At 39.6% G+C, this 22,127-nt stretch overlaps 2 protein-coding genes across 2 annotated transcripts in view; both read left to right on the forward strand.

Annotated features, from left to right (window-relative positions):
• The window catches only part of LOC119738599 (leukocyte receptor cluster member 1-like), a 34,624-nt gene that overhangs the window by 1,972 nt on the left and 10,525 nt on the right, over positions 1-22,127 (forward strand). The window lies entirely within an intron of this gene.
• On the forward strand, positions 6,373-21,909 carry LOC119738598. Its single transcript, XM_038213504.1, has 12 exons — positions 6,373-6,897; positions 7,518-7,702; positions 8,256-8,523; positions 8,772-9,170; positions 10,942-11,193; positions 13,813-13,950; positions 14,749-15,004; positions 15,672-15,926; positions 16,547-16,774; positions 17,200-17,331; positions 17,736-18,061; positions 18,617-21,909. Exons 1-12 carry the CDS (start codon positions 6,832-6,834, stop codon positions 18,629-18,631), a joined length of 2,520 nt encoding a protein of 839 aa, XP_038069432.1. The 5' UTR covers positions 6,373-6,831; the 3' UTR covers positions 18,632-21,909.

The following is a 22,127-nucleotide window of genomic DNA, read 5'->3' on the forward strand; positions in this document are numbered from 1 at the left end:
AGGTATTTCAAAATGATTTGGTAGTTTTATTTTTTGATGTTTGCAAATGTTGTATTTTCCCTTTAAAATATCTTGAATAACTTTGACTGTGTTTTTTTTTCATTTCTGAAGTTAATCGTTAATGAAAATTGTTTAATTGTTTTTTTTAATGTGGATTTTTATTAGTTTTAACATTTATTGCTTATTTGCTGGCGAGGGTGCTATATCTAATAGACATGTACGAGCCGTGCAATGAATACACACCGCGGCCAAATCCGCGTTCACACCTGACTCCTCGTATAGCGGTGCGGTACGGCGGCCATTGGTCCGGGGGAAAATCCAACCAGCGCTAGCAGGTGGGGTCTGCTACGAGCTGGCCGGCCGTTGGGTCCCATCTACCGTGGTCAGTAAGGCAGCCATGGCCCAGCACGGCGATTGAGTGATACAGAGACCCGTATATTCAAATGATTTTGTTACATCATAAATGTCATAAAATTCCAGATCTAAATCTATACATTGGTAAGAGGACTTCCAAAGTTGATTTTATAAGTGTCCTTTATAAATCGCTAATGAAACAGTCTCAGCCCAAGTAATTTCATATGGAGGTTAGATTTAGGCAAATATGCCACTTTTTCACCAGAAAGGACGGATATCCGTCTTTGGAATGGGTTTGTTCCATCATCGATGACAGAAATTCTAATCTGTTTTGAAATAATCTTACAAAGTGAAGATCGAAAAAGAAGTTATAAGCGCCCCGAGAAAATTGGTGCATTGGCAAGCCCCGCCCAATTAATTAAATAATAAGACAGAAATCCATCTTTTTGCCATTCATTCAATTCTAACCATTGAACGGAAACCCGTATTTTCAAACGATTTTGTTCCATTGTGAATTCGAAATTATCCAGATCAAAATCGATACATTGGCAAAGGGACTTCCAAAGTTTATTTCATAAGCACCTTGAATAAATCAGTATTGAAACAGTCTCAGCCCAATTAATTTCATATGGAGGGTAAAAATTAGGCAAAATTACCCATTTTTCATTGGAAAGTACAGATATCCGGGTTTGGAATGATTTCGTTCCATCGTTAATGACAGAAATTTCAGTCTGTATTGAAATAATCTTACAAAGTGAATATCGATAAAGAAGAAATACAGAAGTTCGTGTTTGGAATGAATTTGTTCCATGGTTAATGACCAAATTTCCAATTTTGTATTAAATCATCTTGCGAACAGGGGAATAAAAAAAAGATTGTTTAAGCGCCCCGAGAAAATCGGTGCATTTGCAAGCCGGGCCCAATTAATTTAATAATAAGACGGAGATACGGCTTTTTGCCATTCATGCAACATGCTTGGCGATGGAGTAAAATGGAAACCTGCATTTTCAAACGGTTTTGTTCCATCCTGAATGTCAAAAAGTTCCAGATCTAAATCTAAACATGGGTAAAAGGACATCCAAAGTTTATTCTTTAAGCGCCCTGAATATTTTGGTACTAAAACACTCTCAGCCCAATTAATTTCATATCGAGGTTAAAACTAAGGCTTAGGCCAAAAAAAAAGTCTCCGGTTTCTGGTATGCGCGCGCGTCGCTGTAGCCATGCGCGTCGGCAAAATGAAAAGGTTTTTTTTTCAATGAAAGATGATGTCTCAAAACCGCCAAACTCACTGGTTTGACTGGAATTCTGCTACTGCGCAATTTTAACGTGTTTTTAGATGGGGTTATGATCGAGAATAAGCTTTATGTGGCCTCTCTGGACTCCCATATATTTGCACTAAGTTTAGTCGGGCACCATTTGCAGTCATCAGCCGACATTTGAAGCAAAAAAGTCAGGTAAAAAAAAAAAAAGCCGCGTCGCCGCACCACTTTTTGGACAAGCTCCATACCAGAAACCGGAGACTTATTTTTTTTGGCCTAAACAACAATTTTTTTTTCATCAGAAATACGGAATTCCTTGTTAGAAATGATTTTTTTTCCATCGTTAATGACAGAACTTTATGTCTTTTTTTTTTAACAATCCTACAGAGGGATGATCGAAAAAGATTTTATAAGCGCCACCAGAAAATCGGTGTATTGAAAAGCCCAGCCCAATTAATTTAATAATAAGACGAAGATCCGGCTTTTTGCCATTTATTACGCAACACGCACGGCGATGGAGTAAAACGGAAACCCGTATTTTCAAACGATTTTTTGTTCCATCGTGAATGTCCAAATTTCCAGATCAAAATCGATGCATTGGTAAAGTTGATTTTATAAGCGCCCCGAATAAATCATTATTGAAACAGTCTCAGCCCAATTAATTTCACATGGAGGTTAGAAATTAGCCCAAAATACCCATTTTTCATCGGAAAGTATGGATATTCAGCTTTCAAATGAATTTGTTCCATCGTTAATGACAGAAGTTTAATTCCTTTTTAACCCTAAAAGGGCTGGGCTATTTTGATCATCTCTCAGCCGGGTGCCCCCCCCCCCCAAGAATCGCGGCCATCGAATTACGAAATATTTTGAAACTCGGTACATTCATAGAACAACTTATCCTGAACATACCCAAGAAATTTCAAGACTATTGGTCATCGGGTTTTGGAATTATGGCTAATTGATTATTCATATGCATGAATGGTTATTCTGCTCTGTGTAGTTTTGACATCAAAATATGCGCAAGGCTCGAGGCTAAGAGGTCAGAACAACTCGGGTCGCGAAATTGTTTTTAAAGCTATTGCGGAAAAAGTTGAAGGGGGGGGGGGGGGCGGATTCCGTCCGGCCCCTTTAGGGTAAAACTTAAACAATCCTACAAAGGGATGATCGAAACGATTTTATTAGCGACCCGAAAAAAATCGGTTAATTGAAAAGCCCAGCCCAATTAATTTAATAATATGACGGAGCTCCGGGGTTTTTTTGCCATTCCAGAGTAAAAATGGAAACCCGTATTTCCCGGCGGTTTTGTTGAATCGAGAATGTCAAAAAGTTCCAGATCTAAATCGATACATGGGTAGAAGGACATCCAAAGTATATTCTATAAGCGCCCTGAATGTTTCGGTATAAAAACAGTCTCATTCCAATTAATTTCATATAATGTAGGTTAAAATTTAGCCGAAAATACCTATTTTTCATCGGAAAGTACGGCCATTCGGCTTTGGAATAATTGTATTAAATTGTTCCATCGTTATTGAAAGAAATTTCAATCTTTTTAAAACTAATCTTAAGGGAAGATTGGAAAAAAAAAGTTAAAAGCGCCTGATGAGAAAATCGGTGCGTTGCATTGGCAAGCTCAGCCTGATTAATTAATAATAAGACGGAGATCCGACTTTTTGCCATCCATGCATTCGTGCAACATTTTCAAACGCTTTTCGTCCATCGTTTAAAGTTTGGCAAAAATATAGTTGGGCTGAGATTGTTTCAATACCGATTTACGAGGGGCGCTTATAAATTAAACTTTGGATGCCCCTTTTACGCATCTAGATATTTAAATCTGGACATTTTTATGCCCCGCGGCGAAGCCGAAGGGGCATACTGTTTCCGCCTTGTCCTTCCATGGGTGGGTGGGTGTGTGGGTGTGTGGGTGTGGGTGAGCTTGTCTTACATACGCAGTGTGGACTTCCGAACAAAAGACGTCCACATAATGTAGGTAGCACCGACGTTGTGTGGACTTGCCCACGTCCACACAGTGTTTCCCCATTTCTGGAAAACAGGTTTAGAGGCATTTTTGGGTTAGGTTTATCTGTAGCAGACTGAAGAGAAACACTAAAGGGAATCATAGAAAAAAAATTGGGTTGAAAGAGTTTTCACAGTTTGAGAAAAATGAGTTTTTTCACTGGTTTTTCTTAACTACACGAAAGCAATGGAAAGTCCACACTAGTCATGTGAAACAAGTATGTGTGTGTGGGTGGGTGTGTGGGTGTGTGTGTCCGGATAAATCGTGTCAGCGCGATAACTTGAGAAATACTTAACATATGAACTTCAAATTTGGTTTGTGGATTGTTCTTGGTAATCCTAAGAAGCCTATTGCATTTGGGGCCAAAAGGTCAAGGGTCAAGTTCACAGTGGCTAAAACAATAGAAATCTTGTCAGCGCGATAACTTGAGAAATACTTAACATATGAACTTCAAATTTGGTTTGTGGATTGTTCTTGGCAATCCTAAGAAGCCTATTGCATTTGGGGCCAAAAGGTCAAGGGTCAAGTTCACAGTGGCTAAAACAATAGAAATCTTGTCAGCGCGATAACTTGAGAAATACTTTACATGTGAACTTCAAATTTGGTTTGTGGATTGTCCTTGGCAATCCTAAGAAGCCTTTTGCTTTTGGGGCCAAAAGGTCAAGGGTCAAGGTCACAGTGACTAAAACAAAAGAAATTTTGTCAGCGCGATAACTTGAGAAATACTTTACATATGAACTTCAAATTTGGTTTGTGGATTGTTCTTGGCAATCCTAAGAAGCCTTTTGCATTTGGGGCCAAAAGGTCAAGGGTCAAGGTCACAGTAGCAAAAACAAAAGAAATTTTGTCAGCGTGATAACTTGAGATATACTTTACATATGAACTTCAAATTTGGTTTGTGGATTGTCCTTGGCAATCCTAAGAAGCCTATTGCATTTGGGGCCAAAAGGTCAAGGGGTCAAGGTCACAGTGGCTAAAACAAAAGAAATTTTGTCAGCGCGATAACTTGAGAAATACTTTACATGTGAACTTCAAATTTGGTTTGTGGATCGTTCTTGGTAATCCAAATAGGCCTATCGCATTGGGGGTCGAAAGGTTAAGGGTCAAGGTCACAGTGGCTAAAACAATAGAAATCTTGTATTTATTCTGAGATCATAGGGATTAGGGATTAATTCATATAAAACTTACAGAAGACACTAATGCTGTCAATGAACGTTTCATGTGACCAAGGTACATGTACAATGTAAGTTGATGTTAAAAGAGTGGTGTTATGTCATGGAAACAGTCACGGTTGCGGGGCATTTGTGTTTGTAAACACACCTGACTTGTTTAAATTTACGATCGAACAAAATCGTTTGAAAATACGGGTTTCCTTCCGTTTTAATCAATTGCAATGAATGGCAAAAAGCCGGATTTTCGTCTTATTATTAAATTAATCGGGCCGGGCTTGCCAATGCACTGATTTTCTCGGGGCGCTTATGATTCTTTTTTATTTCCCCCTTCGTAAGATGATTTTTTTTTTTTAAATGAAAATTTGGTCAATAACGATGGAACAAATTCATTCCAAACATGGACATCCATATTTCTGATGAAAAATTGTTGTTTTGTCTGAATTTTAGCCTCGATATGAAATTAGTTGGGCTGAGACTGTTTCAATACTAATATACTCGGGGCGCGTATGTAATAAACTTTGGAATGCCCTAATTAACCCCAGTGTCGATTTTGATATGCACATTTTTAAAATTTAGGATCGAACTTCTCACTTGGTGGTCGGTCGTGTTGAATGAATGGCAAAAAGCCAGATAATGGGCTGGGATTTATCAGGCCTCGGCCCACACCGATTGTTTAGGGGCGCTGCTAAAAATCTGTTTCGATATTCTCAGATTCTGCGTAAAATTATTTCCAAAAACATTGACATTTCTGTCGATAACGATGGAACAAAATGGAAGGCTTCAAAATCGTGATTGACGGGGCGAGGCAAATTATTATATTGGGCCTAATCACCATACGGTACAGCTGTCTGTGACTTGATAGGTGATAGCGCCCTCGCCGGCTATTATTAAGCCACCCCCCCCCCCCCCGTTATACCGATAATCAGGATGACCGTTTCAGCCGATTTTCGGCTAACTTTGACAGATTTTTTTGTTTTAAACGAGTTGACAGAAAATTTGACAGAATGGATTTTTATTGGCAGATTTCTGGCAGAATTCTACAAAAATGGTCAATTGACAGAAAACCATATCAAATTTGAAAAAATGGTACATTGATATTTAACAAAGCTTCAATCTTTTTCAAACAAACCCTTGCATAATGGGACAGGTTGTCTGGTCTAGGTGCATGATCGAGGTTCACCGGAAACCGGACTTCGTCGTGACGCAACCGCATTTTCCCTGAAATTGATGCAATTTCATAACATCTTTATGTGACTTTAGATTGTTCATAATGTAATTTACAACATCTGCATGTGATTTAAGTGTTTATAGTGCATTTCGAGTAATTCTGGGAAATTTGGCCGATTTTCGATAAATCCGACAGATTGTTGAATTGCCTTTTAGCAGAATTTGGCCATGACCTTACGGTCATCTTGATGCGATGCTTCGCGTACCGCGCGCGAACACTGTCTTGTACGTTTTTGTAGAATCAGTTTCTTATCTGTTATAGTTATAATAAATATACCGTGCGTGCATCAATGCTGCATGCAGAACTTTACATGTACGTTCGTGTTTGTTTCACTTGCTTACGATTTTGCCGTTGATTTTCGAAAAAATAGTCTGTTGGGTGTTGCTGGCTGTTGCTGGCAACTTGGCGGCAATAATGTCTACCGCGTGTGCTGCTTGTGTCGGCTGCCACACTACTTCGTTTGAGAAATCCGTGAGCGGTTGCGGTTACAAACGAAAATCAGTAAAATGTTTGACAGATCCGGGCACAATCGAGAAAGTGTTTGGTAGAGTTCTAACTCCTGAAGAATATAAAACACAATTCTTGTGCCAGGCATGTATTACGACACTCATCGCACAAACCAAAAAAAAGAAGAAAGGGGCGACTAAAAGACGGTACGTGGCTGCACCTGCAGTGAACTTGAAAACCAGCGACTCCTCATCACCCAAACCATGCAAACTGTCGAAGTGAGTGAAGGACGACTTCAAGGTAACGGCAAAAAAATTTATTGACCAATCAAAGTACGTCAAAGCGATCCGCTGCTTGATGCGTGCAAGTGAAAAGGCGCGTATAGCCTTCAAGAAAATGTGCGTCCAGCAAGTCAAAGAGGAGGTACGTTACCATAGAATTTAATTTATGAAGTAAAATCATTGTAGAACTTGAACTTAAGTGCATTCGTTTACGCAAGCGTTACTCCTAGAACTATGACATGAGGCTCTCACTGGAGAGCCTCGGTCATAGTTCTAGGAGTACGCAAGCGTACCTTTTCTAAACAGCTAATTTGATTATCAGTTAATAAAATTTATTTTTTTTAAAAAGAAAACCCTTATTGTATCTGGTGCTGATGGCATTAAACAGAAACATGTCTGAAACCGCCCTCTATAAAAAGCAAAAAAGAAGTCTTGTAAACGAATCTGAATTTACATAAACAAATAAATAGTGCTGCTTAATTTTAATTGATTGAACTGAAATGTAATCGAATGCTCAGGAAGCGAAAATGAAACGTATGTTCAGAGCGATTCTCAAATTCAGACGAAAATGAACGACCGATTTTCAGAAGTGAACAAACATTTTAGGAAATTTGCCGGGAACATCTATAGTTTAGTAGGCCTATTGTTTTGCAAGACCTAAACAATATTGAGCACAACTCTCGTAAATTGCCAACGAACTTTGTGGCAAATACTTCGTGGTTGACAGCCAATTAACATGTAATAATTGTCCTCTTTTTAAAGGGGAAAAAGGTCAGGAATGAAAAAGAAGGTGACCAGGGGGCCGAGGTTGCTGGAGTTTTGGACGGCGATCCTACGATACCGAAATTGGAGAGCTTTCGCTGGGCTGGCCTCATTGATGAAGCGCGGGCAAAGATGCCTTTACTCGTATCTGCAGTGGAAGCCTCACTCTCCCCCAAGCTAAAACAGTAAGAATCTTCTGTGTTAATACATGGTGCTGTTAAAAGATACTTTTATTTAACCCTAACCGCCCTGAATCCTTCGAAATCCTCTTTACCAAAGTGGAGGAATTTGGAGGATTGAGGTTACATGGCTAAAGTGCGTTACTGATTTTGTAGGATGCACTTTGTCAAGGTCTTGGGCCGGACCTTGTGTTGTTTTTGCTCAGCCGTGCATAAATATAGCCTAGGTCTGGATTATGCTTGAAATCCTCCCCACTGCTCCAGGATGTCACTGACCAAGCCTCAGCATATTGACAGTCACTGCCGCAGGATTTTGCAAGATTCAGGCAGTGATCACCTCTCAACGGACCATGTTCAAGAAATAATGGAGGAATTTGCAGGATTGAGGCTATATATGCTATTTTTCTTGTGGCCAATTGGAGGATTTTGCAGGATTGAGGCCAGTCCTAGGAAAAAAGCCTAGGGAGTATTAGTAAGGGTTAATCTTTAATTATTTTGTTTAAACTCTTACTGATATTGTACTTGATCTCTGGAAATGTTTTTCATGGTGTCAATACAGAAAACAACCAGATCGAAAGGACAGCGTTCGAGATAAACGGCTGGGGATAATTCTTGCCGTCATCTTCTACACGAGAGTCCCACGCAAGTACAACTTCGTTCAAGGCGCCATTGGTGTGGAACTATGGCGGCAAGGATGTTCCAAAAAGCTATTCCAGGCCCTGAACCATCTGGGAATTTCACTAGGACGTCAAACATCTCGACAACACGTCGACCAACTCGCCACCGATCAAGACAATTGTCTTGTCAAGTGGAAATCTGCCGTACAGGTAAAGTAATATAGTAATGTGAAGTTTTCCTGGCCAATATAATAGTCGAGCAAATTGAATGCACACTCTTATCAACATTTAATGAACTAATATGATCGTTCAATTGAGATATAAATGCATTGCATTGAAAAACAATCAATTTACATTCTGGCATCCAAATTCGCCGGAGCTTTCAGATGCACAAATTTCACCAGTAAAAAGCGTTTCAATTTTGAACGAAAGACGTTGTTTCTTTTCTTCAATAATAGACCACTTACGGTTCAAGATATTGGAAAACAGGGCGACGAAGGTCGTCTTTCAAGCAAGATCCAGGTTACGGTGTTTGCTGGGACAACGTTCAGATAAATCCGCACCGCAAACTCCAAGGCAAGCAAAAGAAGGCAGAATGCCTGTCGTGGGCCCTAGCGTTCGCTTGCGGCAACAGGATCCCGACACTGCACCTGAAGGATCCCAGTACCATCCCTGCTTCCCAGCTGATTTCAAGTATTCTCCCTAGGCCTGCAGACTACGATGAGTTAAGGAAGCTGATGGTCTCTTTGGTGATGCGGATACTTGTTAAGTACCTTCCATTCATGCAGTCCATGAAGAAACACCTCCCTCGTCCCAAGCATCAGTACAGCGCCGAGATGACCAGAAAAAGCGAAGTGGTAAATTTGGGTTTTTACAGCTATTTTGAAACGTTTTCCATTCCACTTCATATATGTGACCTGCCATAGCATAATGAGGAATAACCCCCACCTTCGACTTTTCACGTTGTGTACATCATGTTAAAGCGCAAATCATTGGCTTTCCAATGATACCAAATTTATTTCTGTAGCTTAATTTATTCCAAAGATATGATGCATGAACTTCAACAGTGTCCTGCCAAGTTTCGCTAACCTCATTTCGAGAAAAGCGGCTTTGAAAAAAAAGACACGCATATTGCCGCCAACGGCTGTGAAAAAAAGCTCTTTAGTTTTTCCACTTTTGTGGGTAGTTTTTTTCCAACAAAAAGGCATAGTGTATGAATCTTGGATACCTTGGCTACTCAAAAAAACCAAAACAATATCAATTTTGACATCATTTTTCTAGCATATCCGACTTCAGGTGTTGATTACTTAAAACAAGGTTTTTGAGGGACATTCCTCATTTTGCCTCAGTAGGTCACAATATATTGTTCAAATTTGTCTATAGCAACGTTTAATTTTGTCCGTTATCAATTTCTATTTTATGCCAAGTAATGAAAACCCTGAGCACACATAGTCATAGAGGAGTATGCGATTTCGTCTTGTATATGAGAAAACAAATTCGTCTGTGCTGCACAATTTAGTTATAATTTTGTTTCAATTTCGACAATCACTGCGGAAGTTTCAGCATAATGTTCCTTCTTTTTCGTTTCTTGTTTTTCATCTATTCATTGTTTGTTTCTTTTGGTTGTAATTTTCTTAAAAGTACGTCTCAAGACTAATTTACTTGACTGTTCATGTATTATTACCTTTGCATTACAATGCTTTAAGTACTTGATCTATGAGTGCTACCATTGGTGACAGCTTTAAGACTAATTCGATCAGCATTGATGAATATTCTTGAGCTATTAAGTGATTGGTGCACCAATGGTTGACCAAAATTTTGAGTTGAATGATAAATGACGAAATTGATTTTGCGAAAAGCATGCCATGCAATTCTTCCATGAGGAATTTGAAAGTTATAGAATTGGTGAATCGGAATGGAAACGTTTTTTTTTTTTTTTTTAACCCTAATGTACCTGAATCCATCAAAATCCACACCCCTGTTTTCTGTGCATTTTGGCGGATTCAGGATACCTCCATACTGCACAAACTGGGGGATTTTGATGGATTCTGGATTGTAAGCTTAGTGGAACTGCAGGACGATGGATTCAGGATACCTCTATACTGAGCTGTAGGGGGACTTAAGCGGATTCAGGATACCTCCATATTGCACAAACTGGGGGATTTTGATGGATTCTGGATTGTAAGCTTAGTGGAACTGCAGGACGATGGATTCAGGATACCTCTATACTGAGCTGTGGGGGGACTTAAGCGGATTCAGGATACCTCCATATTGCACAAACTGGGGGATTTTGATGAATTCAGGATTGTAAGCCTAGCGGAACTGCAGGACTTTGATGGATTCATGATACCTCCTTATTGAACTGTTGGGGGACTTTGGCGGATTCAGGATCTCAACAGATTTACTCCTGCCTAACTGATGGATTCTGATGAACTCACTGGCCACCAACATTCTTTCGCATTGCAAAATTGATGGATTTTGGCAGATTCGGGATACTTTCTAGTAAAAGAGCCCAAGGGGTCAGGGTTAAATATCCGGGAAAAATAATGCGTGCATGACTAGTGTCATTGTGTCTGATTCTATTTGCTTAATTTGAAAGGCTAATGTTGCTCAGCATTTCTCTTCCAGGTAAACCTTGGTGTTCTAGAAGTGAATCCTGCAACCACAGCTGGTGTAGTACGTGTGATGGAGCATCTTCATGCCTATGTCCCTGAGCCCGACGGCCAACTTTGTCCGATCTTGTGCAGTGGGGATGGCCTCAGCGTAGACAGGATGACCCGTGCAAAAAGGGCCAGTATTAACAAAGAAAGCAAGAAACAGCAGCTTCAGGGGTTAGTTGAGTGCCCTCAGGAATCTCATAAGGAGAAACTACTCTTACAGGTCAGTATGATCATCTATATAATGCGTGAAAAATGTCATTTAAAAATTGCTCTTTATAGCCCTAACAGTCCTCAATCCTCCAATTTCAATATGATTTTGTACACCCCTAGGGAGTTACGGTTAATGAAGTCTTGATGACGTCACAAAATTTTCTGAACTGAGCACATATGTGATGCGACCCAGCTAAATCAGTCGTTTGTCAGGAATTTTTATGTGAAGATACAGGCCAAAATAGGGCCACTTCATCATATCACTTCATCACATTTCTTGGTGTTCTGACTTCCATAATTTTTATGCCCCGCGGCGAAGCCGAGGGGGCATACTGTTTCCGCCTTGTCCTTCCGTGGGTGGGTGGGTGGGTGGGTGGGTGGGTGGGTGGATGGATGGGTGGGTGGATGGGTGGGTGAGCTTGTCTTACATACGCAGTGTGGACTTCCGAACAAAAGACGTCCACATAATGTAGGTAGCACCGACGTTGTGTGGACTTGCCCACGTCCACACAGTGTTTCCCCATTTCTGGAAAACAGGTTTAGAGGCATTTTTGGGTTAGGTTTATCTGTAGCAGAATGAAGAGAAACACTAAAGGGAATCATAGAAAAAAAATTGGGTTGAAAGAGTTTTCACAGTTTGAGAAAAATGAGTTTTTTCACTGGTTTTTCTTAACTACACGAAAGCAATGGAAAGTCCACACTAGTCATGTGAAACAAGGGTGGGTGTGTGGGTGTGTGTGTCCGGACAAATCTTGTCAGCGCGATAACTTGAGAAATACTTTACATATGAACTTCAAATTTGGTTTGTGGATTGTCCTTGGTAATCCTAAGAAGCCTTTTGCATTTGGGGCCGAAAGGTCAAGGGTCAAGGTCACAGTGGCTGAAACAATAGAAATTTTGTCAGCGTGATAACTTGAGAAATACTTTGCATATGAACTTCAAATTTGGTTTGTGGATTGTCCTTGGCAATCCTAAGAAGCCTTTTGCATTTGGGGCCAAAAGGTCAAGGGTCAAGGTCACAGTGGCTGAAACAATAGAAATTTTGTCAGCGCGATAACTTGAGAAATACTTTACATATGAACTTCAAATTTGGTTTGTGGATTGTCCTTGGCAATTCTAAGAAGCCTTTTGCATTTGGGGCCAAAAGGTCAAGGGTCAAGGTCACAGTGACTAAAACAAAAGAAATTTTGTCAGCGTGATAACTTGAGAAATACTTTACATATGAACTTCAAATTTGGTATGTATATTGTTCTTGGTAATCCTAAGAAGCCTATTGCATTTGGGGCCGAAAGGTCAAGGGTCAACGTCACAGTGGCTGAAACAATAGAAATTTTGTCAGCGCGATAACTTGAGAAATACTTTACATATGAACTTCAAATTTGGTTTGTGGATTGTCCTTGGCAATCCTAAGAAGCCTTTTGCATTTGGGGCCAAAAGGTCAAGGGTCAAGGTCACAGTGGCAAAAATAAAAGAAATGTTTTCAGCGTGATAATTTGAGATATACTTTACATATGTATTTCAAATTTGGTTTGTGGATTGTCCTTGGCAATCCTAAGAAGCCTATCGCATTGGGGGTCGAAAGGTCAAGGGTCAAGGTCACAGTGGCTAAAACAATAGAAATCTTGTATTTATTCTGAGATCATAGGGATTAGGGATTAATTCATATAAAACCTACAGAAGACACTAATGCTGTCAATGAACGTTCCATTTGACCAAGGTACATGTAAGTTGATGTTAGAGTGGTGTTATGTCATGGAAACAGTCACGGTTGCGGGGCATTTGTGTTTGTAAACACACCTGACTTGTTGAACTAAAGATGGTACCAGCATGCGGTTTTCACAGCAGTGATGCTGAGCTTGTGCTCTTTTCAAATTTGTAAAAAAAAAGAAGAAAAAAGACCAGTGTCGACAAACGACTCATTTAACTTGATTGCATCACAAATATCTTCATAATATACCAAATCTATAACAAAAAGAATTTTTAGATGAGCTTTTCTGTTAGGTAAATAATGTTGATAAGAATGCAAAAAAATACAGGGAATATACATCATTTGCTTTTGCTGTAATTTTCAGAAATGGATGGAATTGGGGGGTTGGAAATATATAGCAAATATAGTTACACTGACTTTTTTGAGGTTTTGGGTTTGAAAATGCTATAAAAACCAAGAAAAACAATCATTTTCCTGTAGTCTGGTTACCTGACTCCATATAAGAAGAAACAGAGCAGTTTACATACATTGGGGAATTGTAAGGTCAGGGAACCAGTCTAGCTGGCTTGTACCCGTTCATAGGTGTGTAATCGATTGCAAACAAGTGCGATGGTCAATTGGGGCCAGTATTTGAAAAAAAGCCAGTTTTTCCAACGCTGATCGGCCGATCAGCGTTGGAAATTGATACAAAAATACCTTTTTTCTTGAAAATGATAGTATACCAGGTGCCATGATTTTACAGGATGCTTTACACTGTCATTCACTAACAGTCCAGCAAGGTATTTCAAAATGATTTGGTAGTTTTATTTTTTGATGTTTGCAAATGTTGTATTTTCCCTTTAAAGAAAATTCCAAATATTCACATAAAAATCACGTGACGACGTTATTATGACCCCACTTCAATTTGTACCGTCCTCCCAGGACACAATGAACAATCTGTATAAGGGCAGCAGTGTCGCCTCCAGAGGGAGCCTTGCTCACTTAAAGGAGTTCTACAGACACCGATGTATGGCCAACGATGCAAAGCAGGACATTCAGCACATATGGGATACGATTGAGGTACGCATGCATGCAAGACACACTTTTCTGGCAATAGTGATAAATTTTGAGACTGAGGTATTCTTAAGAGCTTGCCAAAGTACAGGATGAGTAAAAAAAGCGGAACCCAAACCCCATAAAATATATTTTATATTTAAAAAAAAATATGTAGCACCAAAAATAATAATGAATGGAAAGCCATTTTTATAGGCTACTTTTAGATGAAAAAAATATGGAAATTGCTTAATTCGTTCAAAGAATATTACCATATAAACACAAGGACCCTAAAACCTGTCTCGTCCTCGTCCAAAAAAAATGCGATTTCAAGAATCATCGTCGCAATTGTCTTGAAACATCACAAGCGATAAAATCTCAGAATCCCTTTGAAGACCCGTCCTTTAAAAAAAGTAGATTTTATAAATCATATTGTTTGCCTAACCAGGGTTGTTAATAAAGATATTGTGTACTACCGTTGGTGACATTTGTTGAAACAAGTATTCTTAGTCATTTTCTTTGTTGTTCCAAACAGTCAAAACACACAATGAATTGCTTTTTTTGGACGAGACAGGTTTTAGGGTCATTGTGTTTAGAACGGATTGAGCAATTTCAGTAATTCTCTCATCTAAAAGTAGCTTATGAAATTTGCTCTCCAGTCATTATTATTTTTAGTGCTACATATTTTTTTTTAATATGAAATATATTGTATGGGGTTTAGGTTCCGCTTTTTTGATTCACCCTGTATTTTAAAGAGCTTGTCCAAGTAGTGTTTCCAGTTGATGCATTCTAACCTGGTTTTATCCTTGACAATATCCTTGTCAGTTCTGCACAGAGGCATACGTCACGCTCTTTGCCATGACCGCAGCAAACATGGAGACAGTAAACGATGTGCCTCTCAACTTTCCAGTCAATGGGAACATGGCGGACAAGACGGACTTTGTATGGAAGATAGCTGGAGCTGCAGTGGACTTCTGTTGGTCGGCAACAAAGAGTGAGGACATCAGGAAAGTCTATGCAAGTACCAAGTCGTCAGCAAGCACCCCGGGAGAACCTTATGGTTTCTGCTGTTGTGGCAAAGGCAAGGATTGTAATATATACCATCATTGCAATTTAATCATTTTTACCCCTTAGCCGAAAGGCTCGAGGAGTATTGTCATCGCCTTCGGCGTCCGTCTGTCTGTCCATCTGTCCGTCCGGCCATCTTAGTTTCTGGATGATAACTTGAGTTACAAATGTTGTTTGGGATTGTAACTTCGGTATGGGGTTGCCCTTATGAGTAGACAAGTTTGATTGGTTTTGAGGTCAAAAGGTCAAAGGTCAAGGTCACCTTGGTGGGTAAAAAGTAAATGGTTTTCTGGATGATAAGTTCATTTACAAATGAGATTTTGGTGTCTAACTTTGGTAGGGGGTTGCCCTTGGGAGTAGGCAAGTGGGGATTGGTTTTGGGGTCAAAAGGTCAAAGTCAAGGTTACTGTGGTGAGTTGAAGGTGAATAGTTCCCGGATGATAACTTGAGTTAGAAATGAGATTTTGGTGTCTAACTTTGGTAGGGGGTTGCCCATTGGTACAGGCATGTTGGGATTGGTTATGGGGTCAAAGGTCAAGGTCACCATGTTCAGTTAAAGATTTATGGTTTCCAGATGATAAGTTGACTCTGGCTAAGGGGTTTCAACAGCAATGCTGTTATTTTTAATGTGTGAGGATGGTTTCTAAGTACACAATGTATTAATTCTTTCACCTACACAGAAACTGACGAAGCAATGATCCAGTGTTTCAGCCACCAGTGTCCTCACGTATGGTACCATCTCTCCTGCGTGGGGCTTGATGAGCCACCTGCGGTTGAATGGTACTGCAGTAAAAAGTGCGACGGAGATGGAACCTATATTTATTGCATGTGTCATCAGCGGAAGGGAGGTGAGATGGTACAGTGTGCTCTTAAGCAAGACTGTCGTCGACACGAGTGGTACCATTGGTCATGTTTGTCTGATACCACTTTCCCAGGTAAATGTTTACGGCACATTTTTTACCATAAAGTTAAAGGGAATATACAACATTTGCAAACATCAAAAAACAAAACTACCACATTTTTACGAAATACCTTACTTGGATGTTGGTAACGGACAGCCTAAAGCATCCTGTAAAATTATGGCACCTGGTGTGAAATCATTTTCAAGAAAAGTGGTATTTCTGTATAAATTTCCAATGGCCGACCACAGTTGGAAAAACTAACTATTTTTTTAACTTCTGCTCCAAATTTACCATTTTTGTCAGTCAAAATTTTGTTTGCTATTGCTTAAATGTTCATGAACGGGTGCAGACCAGCTAGACTGATTCCTTTACCTTACAATTTTCCAGCATCTATAAATTGATTCATTTCCTATTTAGTGGAGTCAGGGAACCAGACTACTTGAAGATTTTTGGTTTTGTTGGTGTTTTTTTTCTAGTATTTTCGAGCACAAAACTTCAAATATGTCAGTGTAACTTATTTGATCTATTCTAACCCCTCAAATAGTTCATTTCTTAAAATTACAGCAAAAACCAATGGTGTACATTCCCTTTAAGAGGTGCTCACGATGAAAGTTTCAAGTTGTATACTTTTTGTTTCTTCTTGCTCCATTTAGATTTGTGGTTTTGCTGCGATGACTGTGCGCTTGGAAGTGAAGGTGATGATTCTGTCCAGAATTACACCAAGGCACTAATGTGGCGCGGTTTAAACCATCTTGCGCGGAGATGGGCAGTCAGACATGGCGATGGCAAAACAATGACGTCCCATTGGAAGATGGACCTGATAGAGTTCTGGGCGTTCGGACATGACAAGTACCTGACCATGGCCCAGCAGTTTTTGACAGGTTGGTGTAGTTATATTCATCATTCCCTCATTGTGCAGATTGGTATCAATTTCACTCAAATGCGAAAGGACTTCGATGTTCATAATTTTAACAATAAAATCCGCATGATGCATGAACTGGGCTTCAAGTAATGATCAGGCATGCTATTTTTCCTTGGATCCGCTGATTTCCTCGTTTCCGCCGATTTCCTCGTTTTCACAGATTTCCTCGTTTTTCACTTCTCATGAAAGCCATTACAAATTGAAAAACACTGTACAAAGTCTGGTGTTGTTTGGGACTTCCTCGTTTTTTCTAAATTCCCAGTTGCATGCCTGTATGATAAATATGGATTTCAAACCAGAGGAACTAATCTTGTTGCCGAGTCACAATAATTTGAAATTTCAGACCAATCCTGTTTTGCTGAACCCCATTCGATTTACACCCAGGTGTCAGTGGATTTCTTCCCGAACGTCTTCGTCATGACATTACATGGAACAGAGTGGCTAATGTCCACGGCATGGAAGGAGAAAACATTGGCCTGGACCTTCTCAATAAATTCCTAAACAATGAATTCAAAGGTAAGGCAACCAAGAATATGACCCTTCAAAATAATATAGTTTCATTTATGCAAAAAAAATTAAGATGGCCTGACATCTGATCCTGTATATCCTATATACTTGTATTTACGATACCTGTAAATGGCAGGTCTCCGCTGTTGGTTATCAAATAAAATTTAAAAATATCTTAACGCCTTCGAGGAAGATTCTGCTTGGATCGATTTTCTTGAAGCAGTTTGCAGCAGTTTCATTAATTGTCAATTTTTTATTTTAGTCAAAATGAAATTTATCAAGCTCATTTCAAATGACTCTGGTCTGGCTGGACGTATGACAGTCCCTTTCTTACAGAGGTCACAGGTTCGAACCCGACTCAAGTAAATTGTTCTTTGTTCAACCTAATATTAGTTAATTTTTTTCTTTAAAAGATATGCTGCTGAGATCCCGGAGAAAATACACACAACAACAGGCACAGCGCTGTTCACAAATGAGCGGCGAGTTAGGAAAACAGATCGACCAACTGCTAACAGGCGGACTGGGTGATCTTCCCAGCAAGAATTCCTCTGAGAAAACCGTCAACAAAGACGTGCTGGATTTTGTGAGCGAATTTAAGAAAGATGCCCTCTTTGACTATGTCCCTGGTCGGCATCATCAGGGATTTGAAGACTACACGTACGATACCAGCATCGAAGCACCCGATTGTCTCGGGCAAAGGCTCCTCGTGACTTCCCAGGAGATGGACCGGTGGAATGAGGTACGCTTACACGACAAAGAAATCAACTGTGCTCGTGATAATATTCTGCAGAATAGTTTGCCATGAGAAGAGACATTCATTATTTTTTCACGAATAACCTTTTTTGAATCAAATTAGGTTTTGCCCTTCACTGACGTATAAACACTCTATACTCAGTGTATTAATGTGGTACCTGCTGCTTGATATGCGGTACCCGCTGCTATATGTTCGTACATCAGATTCGAACCAGCCAACTGATCCTGTTAGCTCGGTGGTCGAGTGGTAAGACATCTGCACTAGAAAGCAGGAGGTTGTGGGTTCGAGTCCCACCCGAGTGATTTTCTCCAACTTTCACTCGGGAGGTAACACACTGAGTGTACAGTGTTTATACGTCAGTGAAGGGCAAAACCCAATTTGATTTACATCACCCCGATGCAAAATTCCATCTTATGAAAACTTTTTAAACATTACAAGAAGAACCCCACCTCTCAAAAAAGTAAAGATTTAAAAGTCTAGCATTCAAAACTATCATGAAACCTAAAAACCCTTTTAATATATTAACTTTTTTTTTTTCAGATCATGGAATCGTGAATTTCTACTCGCCTCTACTCTTCCGTACAACAGTGCGAGACGATCACCTTGACGCGTTCATTCATTCCGGTTATCTTGAGATGCTTGAGCACCGCTCGTCTCATGCAGTTGCCTCCTTTGACTGTGCTGCACAGCTGCATCATGCTACTGTCAGAATATCGCTTGTTAATGGACCACGGGAATATGTACAGCTTTCGAAATCCTTGCCTCCCATCTCTTAGGCACCTACCAAATTCTTACCAATAACTGAGAACATCTTTTTGCCGGTCCTCAGTGGATCACAAATTCCACATCATCTGTGTGGATGACTAAACCAAAAGCCATAACTGAGAACATCTTTTGCTGGTTTCTAGTGGATCACAAATTCCACATCATCTGTGTGGATGCCTAAACTAAAAACCATTACTGAAAACATCTTTTGCTGGTCTCTAGTGGATCACAAATTCCACATCATCTGTGTGGATGACTAAACTAAAAGCCATAACTGAGAACATCTTTTGCTGGTCTCTAGTGGATTACAAATTCCACATCATCTGCATGGATGCCTAAACCAAAAGCCATAACTGAGAACATCTTTTACTGGTCTCTAGTGGATCACAAATTCCACATCATCTGTGTGGATGACTATAAACCAAAAGCCATAACTGAGAACATCTTTTGCTGGTCTCTAGTGGATCACACATTCCACATCGTCTGTGTGGATGACTTAACTAAAAGCCATAACTGAGAACATCTTTTGCTGGTCTCTAGTGGATCACAAATTCCACATCATCTTTGTGGATGCCTAAACCAAAAGCCATAACTGAGAACATCTTTTGCTGGTCTCTAGTGGATTACAAATTCCACATCATCTGTGTGGATGCCTTAACCAAAAGCCATTGATGAGAACATCTTTTGCTGGTCTCTAGTGGATCACAAATTCCACATCATCTGTGTGGATGACTAAACTAATAGCCATAACTGAGAACATCTTTTGCTGGTCTCTAGTGGATCACAAATTCCACATCATCTGTGTGGATGCCTTAACCAAAAGCCATTACTGAGAACATCTTTTGCTGGTCTCTAGTGGATCACAAATTCCACATCATCTGTGTGGATGACTAAACTAATATCCATAACTGAGAACATCTTTTGCTGGTCTCTAGTGGATCACAAATTCCACATCATCTGTGTGGATGCCTTAACCAAAAGCCATAACTGAGAACATCTTTTGCTGGTCTCTAGTGGATCACAACTTCCACATCATCTGTGTGGATGACTAAACTAAAAGCCATAACTGAGAACATCTTTTGCTGGTCTCTTAGTGGATCACAAATTCCACATCATCTGTGTGGATGCCTAAACCAAAAGCCATAACTGAGAACATCTTTTGCTGGTCCCCAGTGGATCACAAATTCCACATCTTCTGTTTGGATGCCCAAACCAAAAGCCATGGTAGCCACAAAGCATCGGAGTGGAGATGTCGTTTTGCAAAATGACGATGTAACACGCCTTTGGCTTTCGACGTCATTACTACCATGGTACATGTCAATTATTCTATTATGGACACTGTGTATGGGGTCCACTGAAGCCATCCCCCCAGACTCGTCATCAGCTATGCATAAATGCAAGAGACTTTGTTCACTTGTCTACAAAGATACAATAATAAACAAAGAGTGATAGGTAGTTGGCGTTGTGTTTGAAAGACACACCCGCATGTATGTAAGAGAAAATAATTTACGTTGTGTTAATTATGGCCTTTGGTGCATACTTTCTTCTCTTTAATAGAGACAATACCAGGCCAAACGTTCTTCAACATTGGCGTTATCCACGTTGTACATCTCCAATCATATATTGGGTCTGTAAAAAAAATATTGAATAAAATAAAAGTTGAAGACGATGTTGTGATAATAATACGCTTTGTGGTTTAAATGCCTGCTTGTTAAAGGAGTTATACTTTTTGTTAAGGACTAGAAGTCAAAATGAGTTAAACTCTTTTTAATTCTAGGAAACTCTCATTGATAATCTTACCTGTCTTGAAGCACTGCCACGATGTCAAATGTCGACATCTCAAGCTGCAACATATTGGTGATCTCCTTTATCATATGTGTTGCCGTTGCCTTTGTCCATGATCGGTGAGAGCCATCCGTAGCAATCGCTTTTGCCAAAACCAGTTGGTAGCAAAAATGTCCAAAAATGTTTTTGTATTTCTTTACTACTGACTCGATTGCCTGCATCTGCTCTAATTTTAGAGAATAAGGTACGTTGTGTTCCTTCAAAACAGCATCGATTACGTCGTCCATACTTAACAACTCAAAATTTGCTCTTATATATCGCCTATACAATGTCCGACTAGGCGGAAACTTGAGTTTGAAAATTACCGCGCAGCGTGCTAAAACGTTTGTGCACATGCGTTTGGTTACTAAGCAAATCACACGTGGGCATTGCGTGTTCACGCTGCATGCACGGACGCAGAAGTTTGGAGGGCGTTAGCGTACGTGTGCGCGTACGTACGCACATACGACTTGGTGAGAAACTGATAAAAAGAGTCAACAAAAACGTACAAGTTTAATGTTGCTTTAGAGTTTGTGTTCCTCTTTAATGTTGGTCAGCATAGCATATGGAATTCCTTAACCCACCGTATGCATAGATAAGGACACATAGAGTATGTGGACGTGAAATAATCTTCCATAACGAGGTAAAACGTAAAAAAAATCTTGTTTAAGAGTTGGGTGGTATTGCATAGAGAAATCTCATCCTGGACGTTAGTTGTAATGCAATGAAGACGTCCAACCTGGGCTAGGTCAACCCTAGCCCCATAAATGTGGCCAATTTACTGGACTACCTCCGTGAATAAATGCCCACTTGGAACATGTACCAGAAAATGTAGAACTTTGTCAAGTTTTTATTTTCACATTTAGACTTTGTAGTTATTTATGCTTTAGATGCACACTCGCCCTCTTTATTTAAAGCGATACAAAATTAGTCTCCCCATTTTCAGACGTCTATTTTTTGTGTAATTTCGTGTTGGAATTTAGATACCCTAATGTGTGAAAATGAGCCTGGAAATTACACAAAATATAGATGTCTGAAAAAAGGGGGGATTCATTTTCTATCGCTTTAAAGAGGGCGAGTGTGCTTCTAAAGCGTAAATAAACTACAAACAAAGTCCAAATGTGAAAATTTAAACCAGGTTTTTTTTTGGAGCCACTGAATTGTGTAAATTTAATGCATAGTTATTTGAAATTATTGTGCATACCAAAAGGAGTGCAGAAATATTAAAATGTTCAAAACTCTCATTTTCTCAAAATCTTTGTCTTTATTCATGCTTCTTTAATATAAATATATGTCGGACGGTAATCATGATTTAAAAAATTCTGATATTTGAATTTAATTAGTCTGTATGAATGTGCAATAAATAAAATCAAAGTTTTAATCACAATTTCTTAATCAAATTAGGTTTGCCCTTCACCGACGTATAACCACTATATACTCGGTGTGTTACCTCCTGAGTGAA

This window comes from Patiria miniata, unplaced genomic scaffold (assembly GCF_015706575.1).
Source record: "Patiria miniata isolate m_02_andy unplaced genomic scaffold, ASM1570657v1 HiC_scaffold_3, whole genome shotgun sequence".
NCBI classification, from domain to species: Eukaryota; Metazoa; Echinodermata; class Asteroidea; order Valvatida; family Asterinidae; genus Patiria; species Patiria miniata.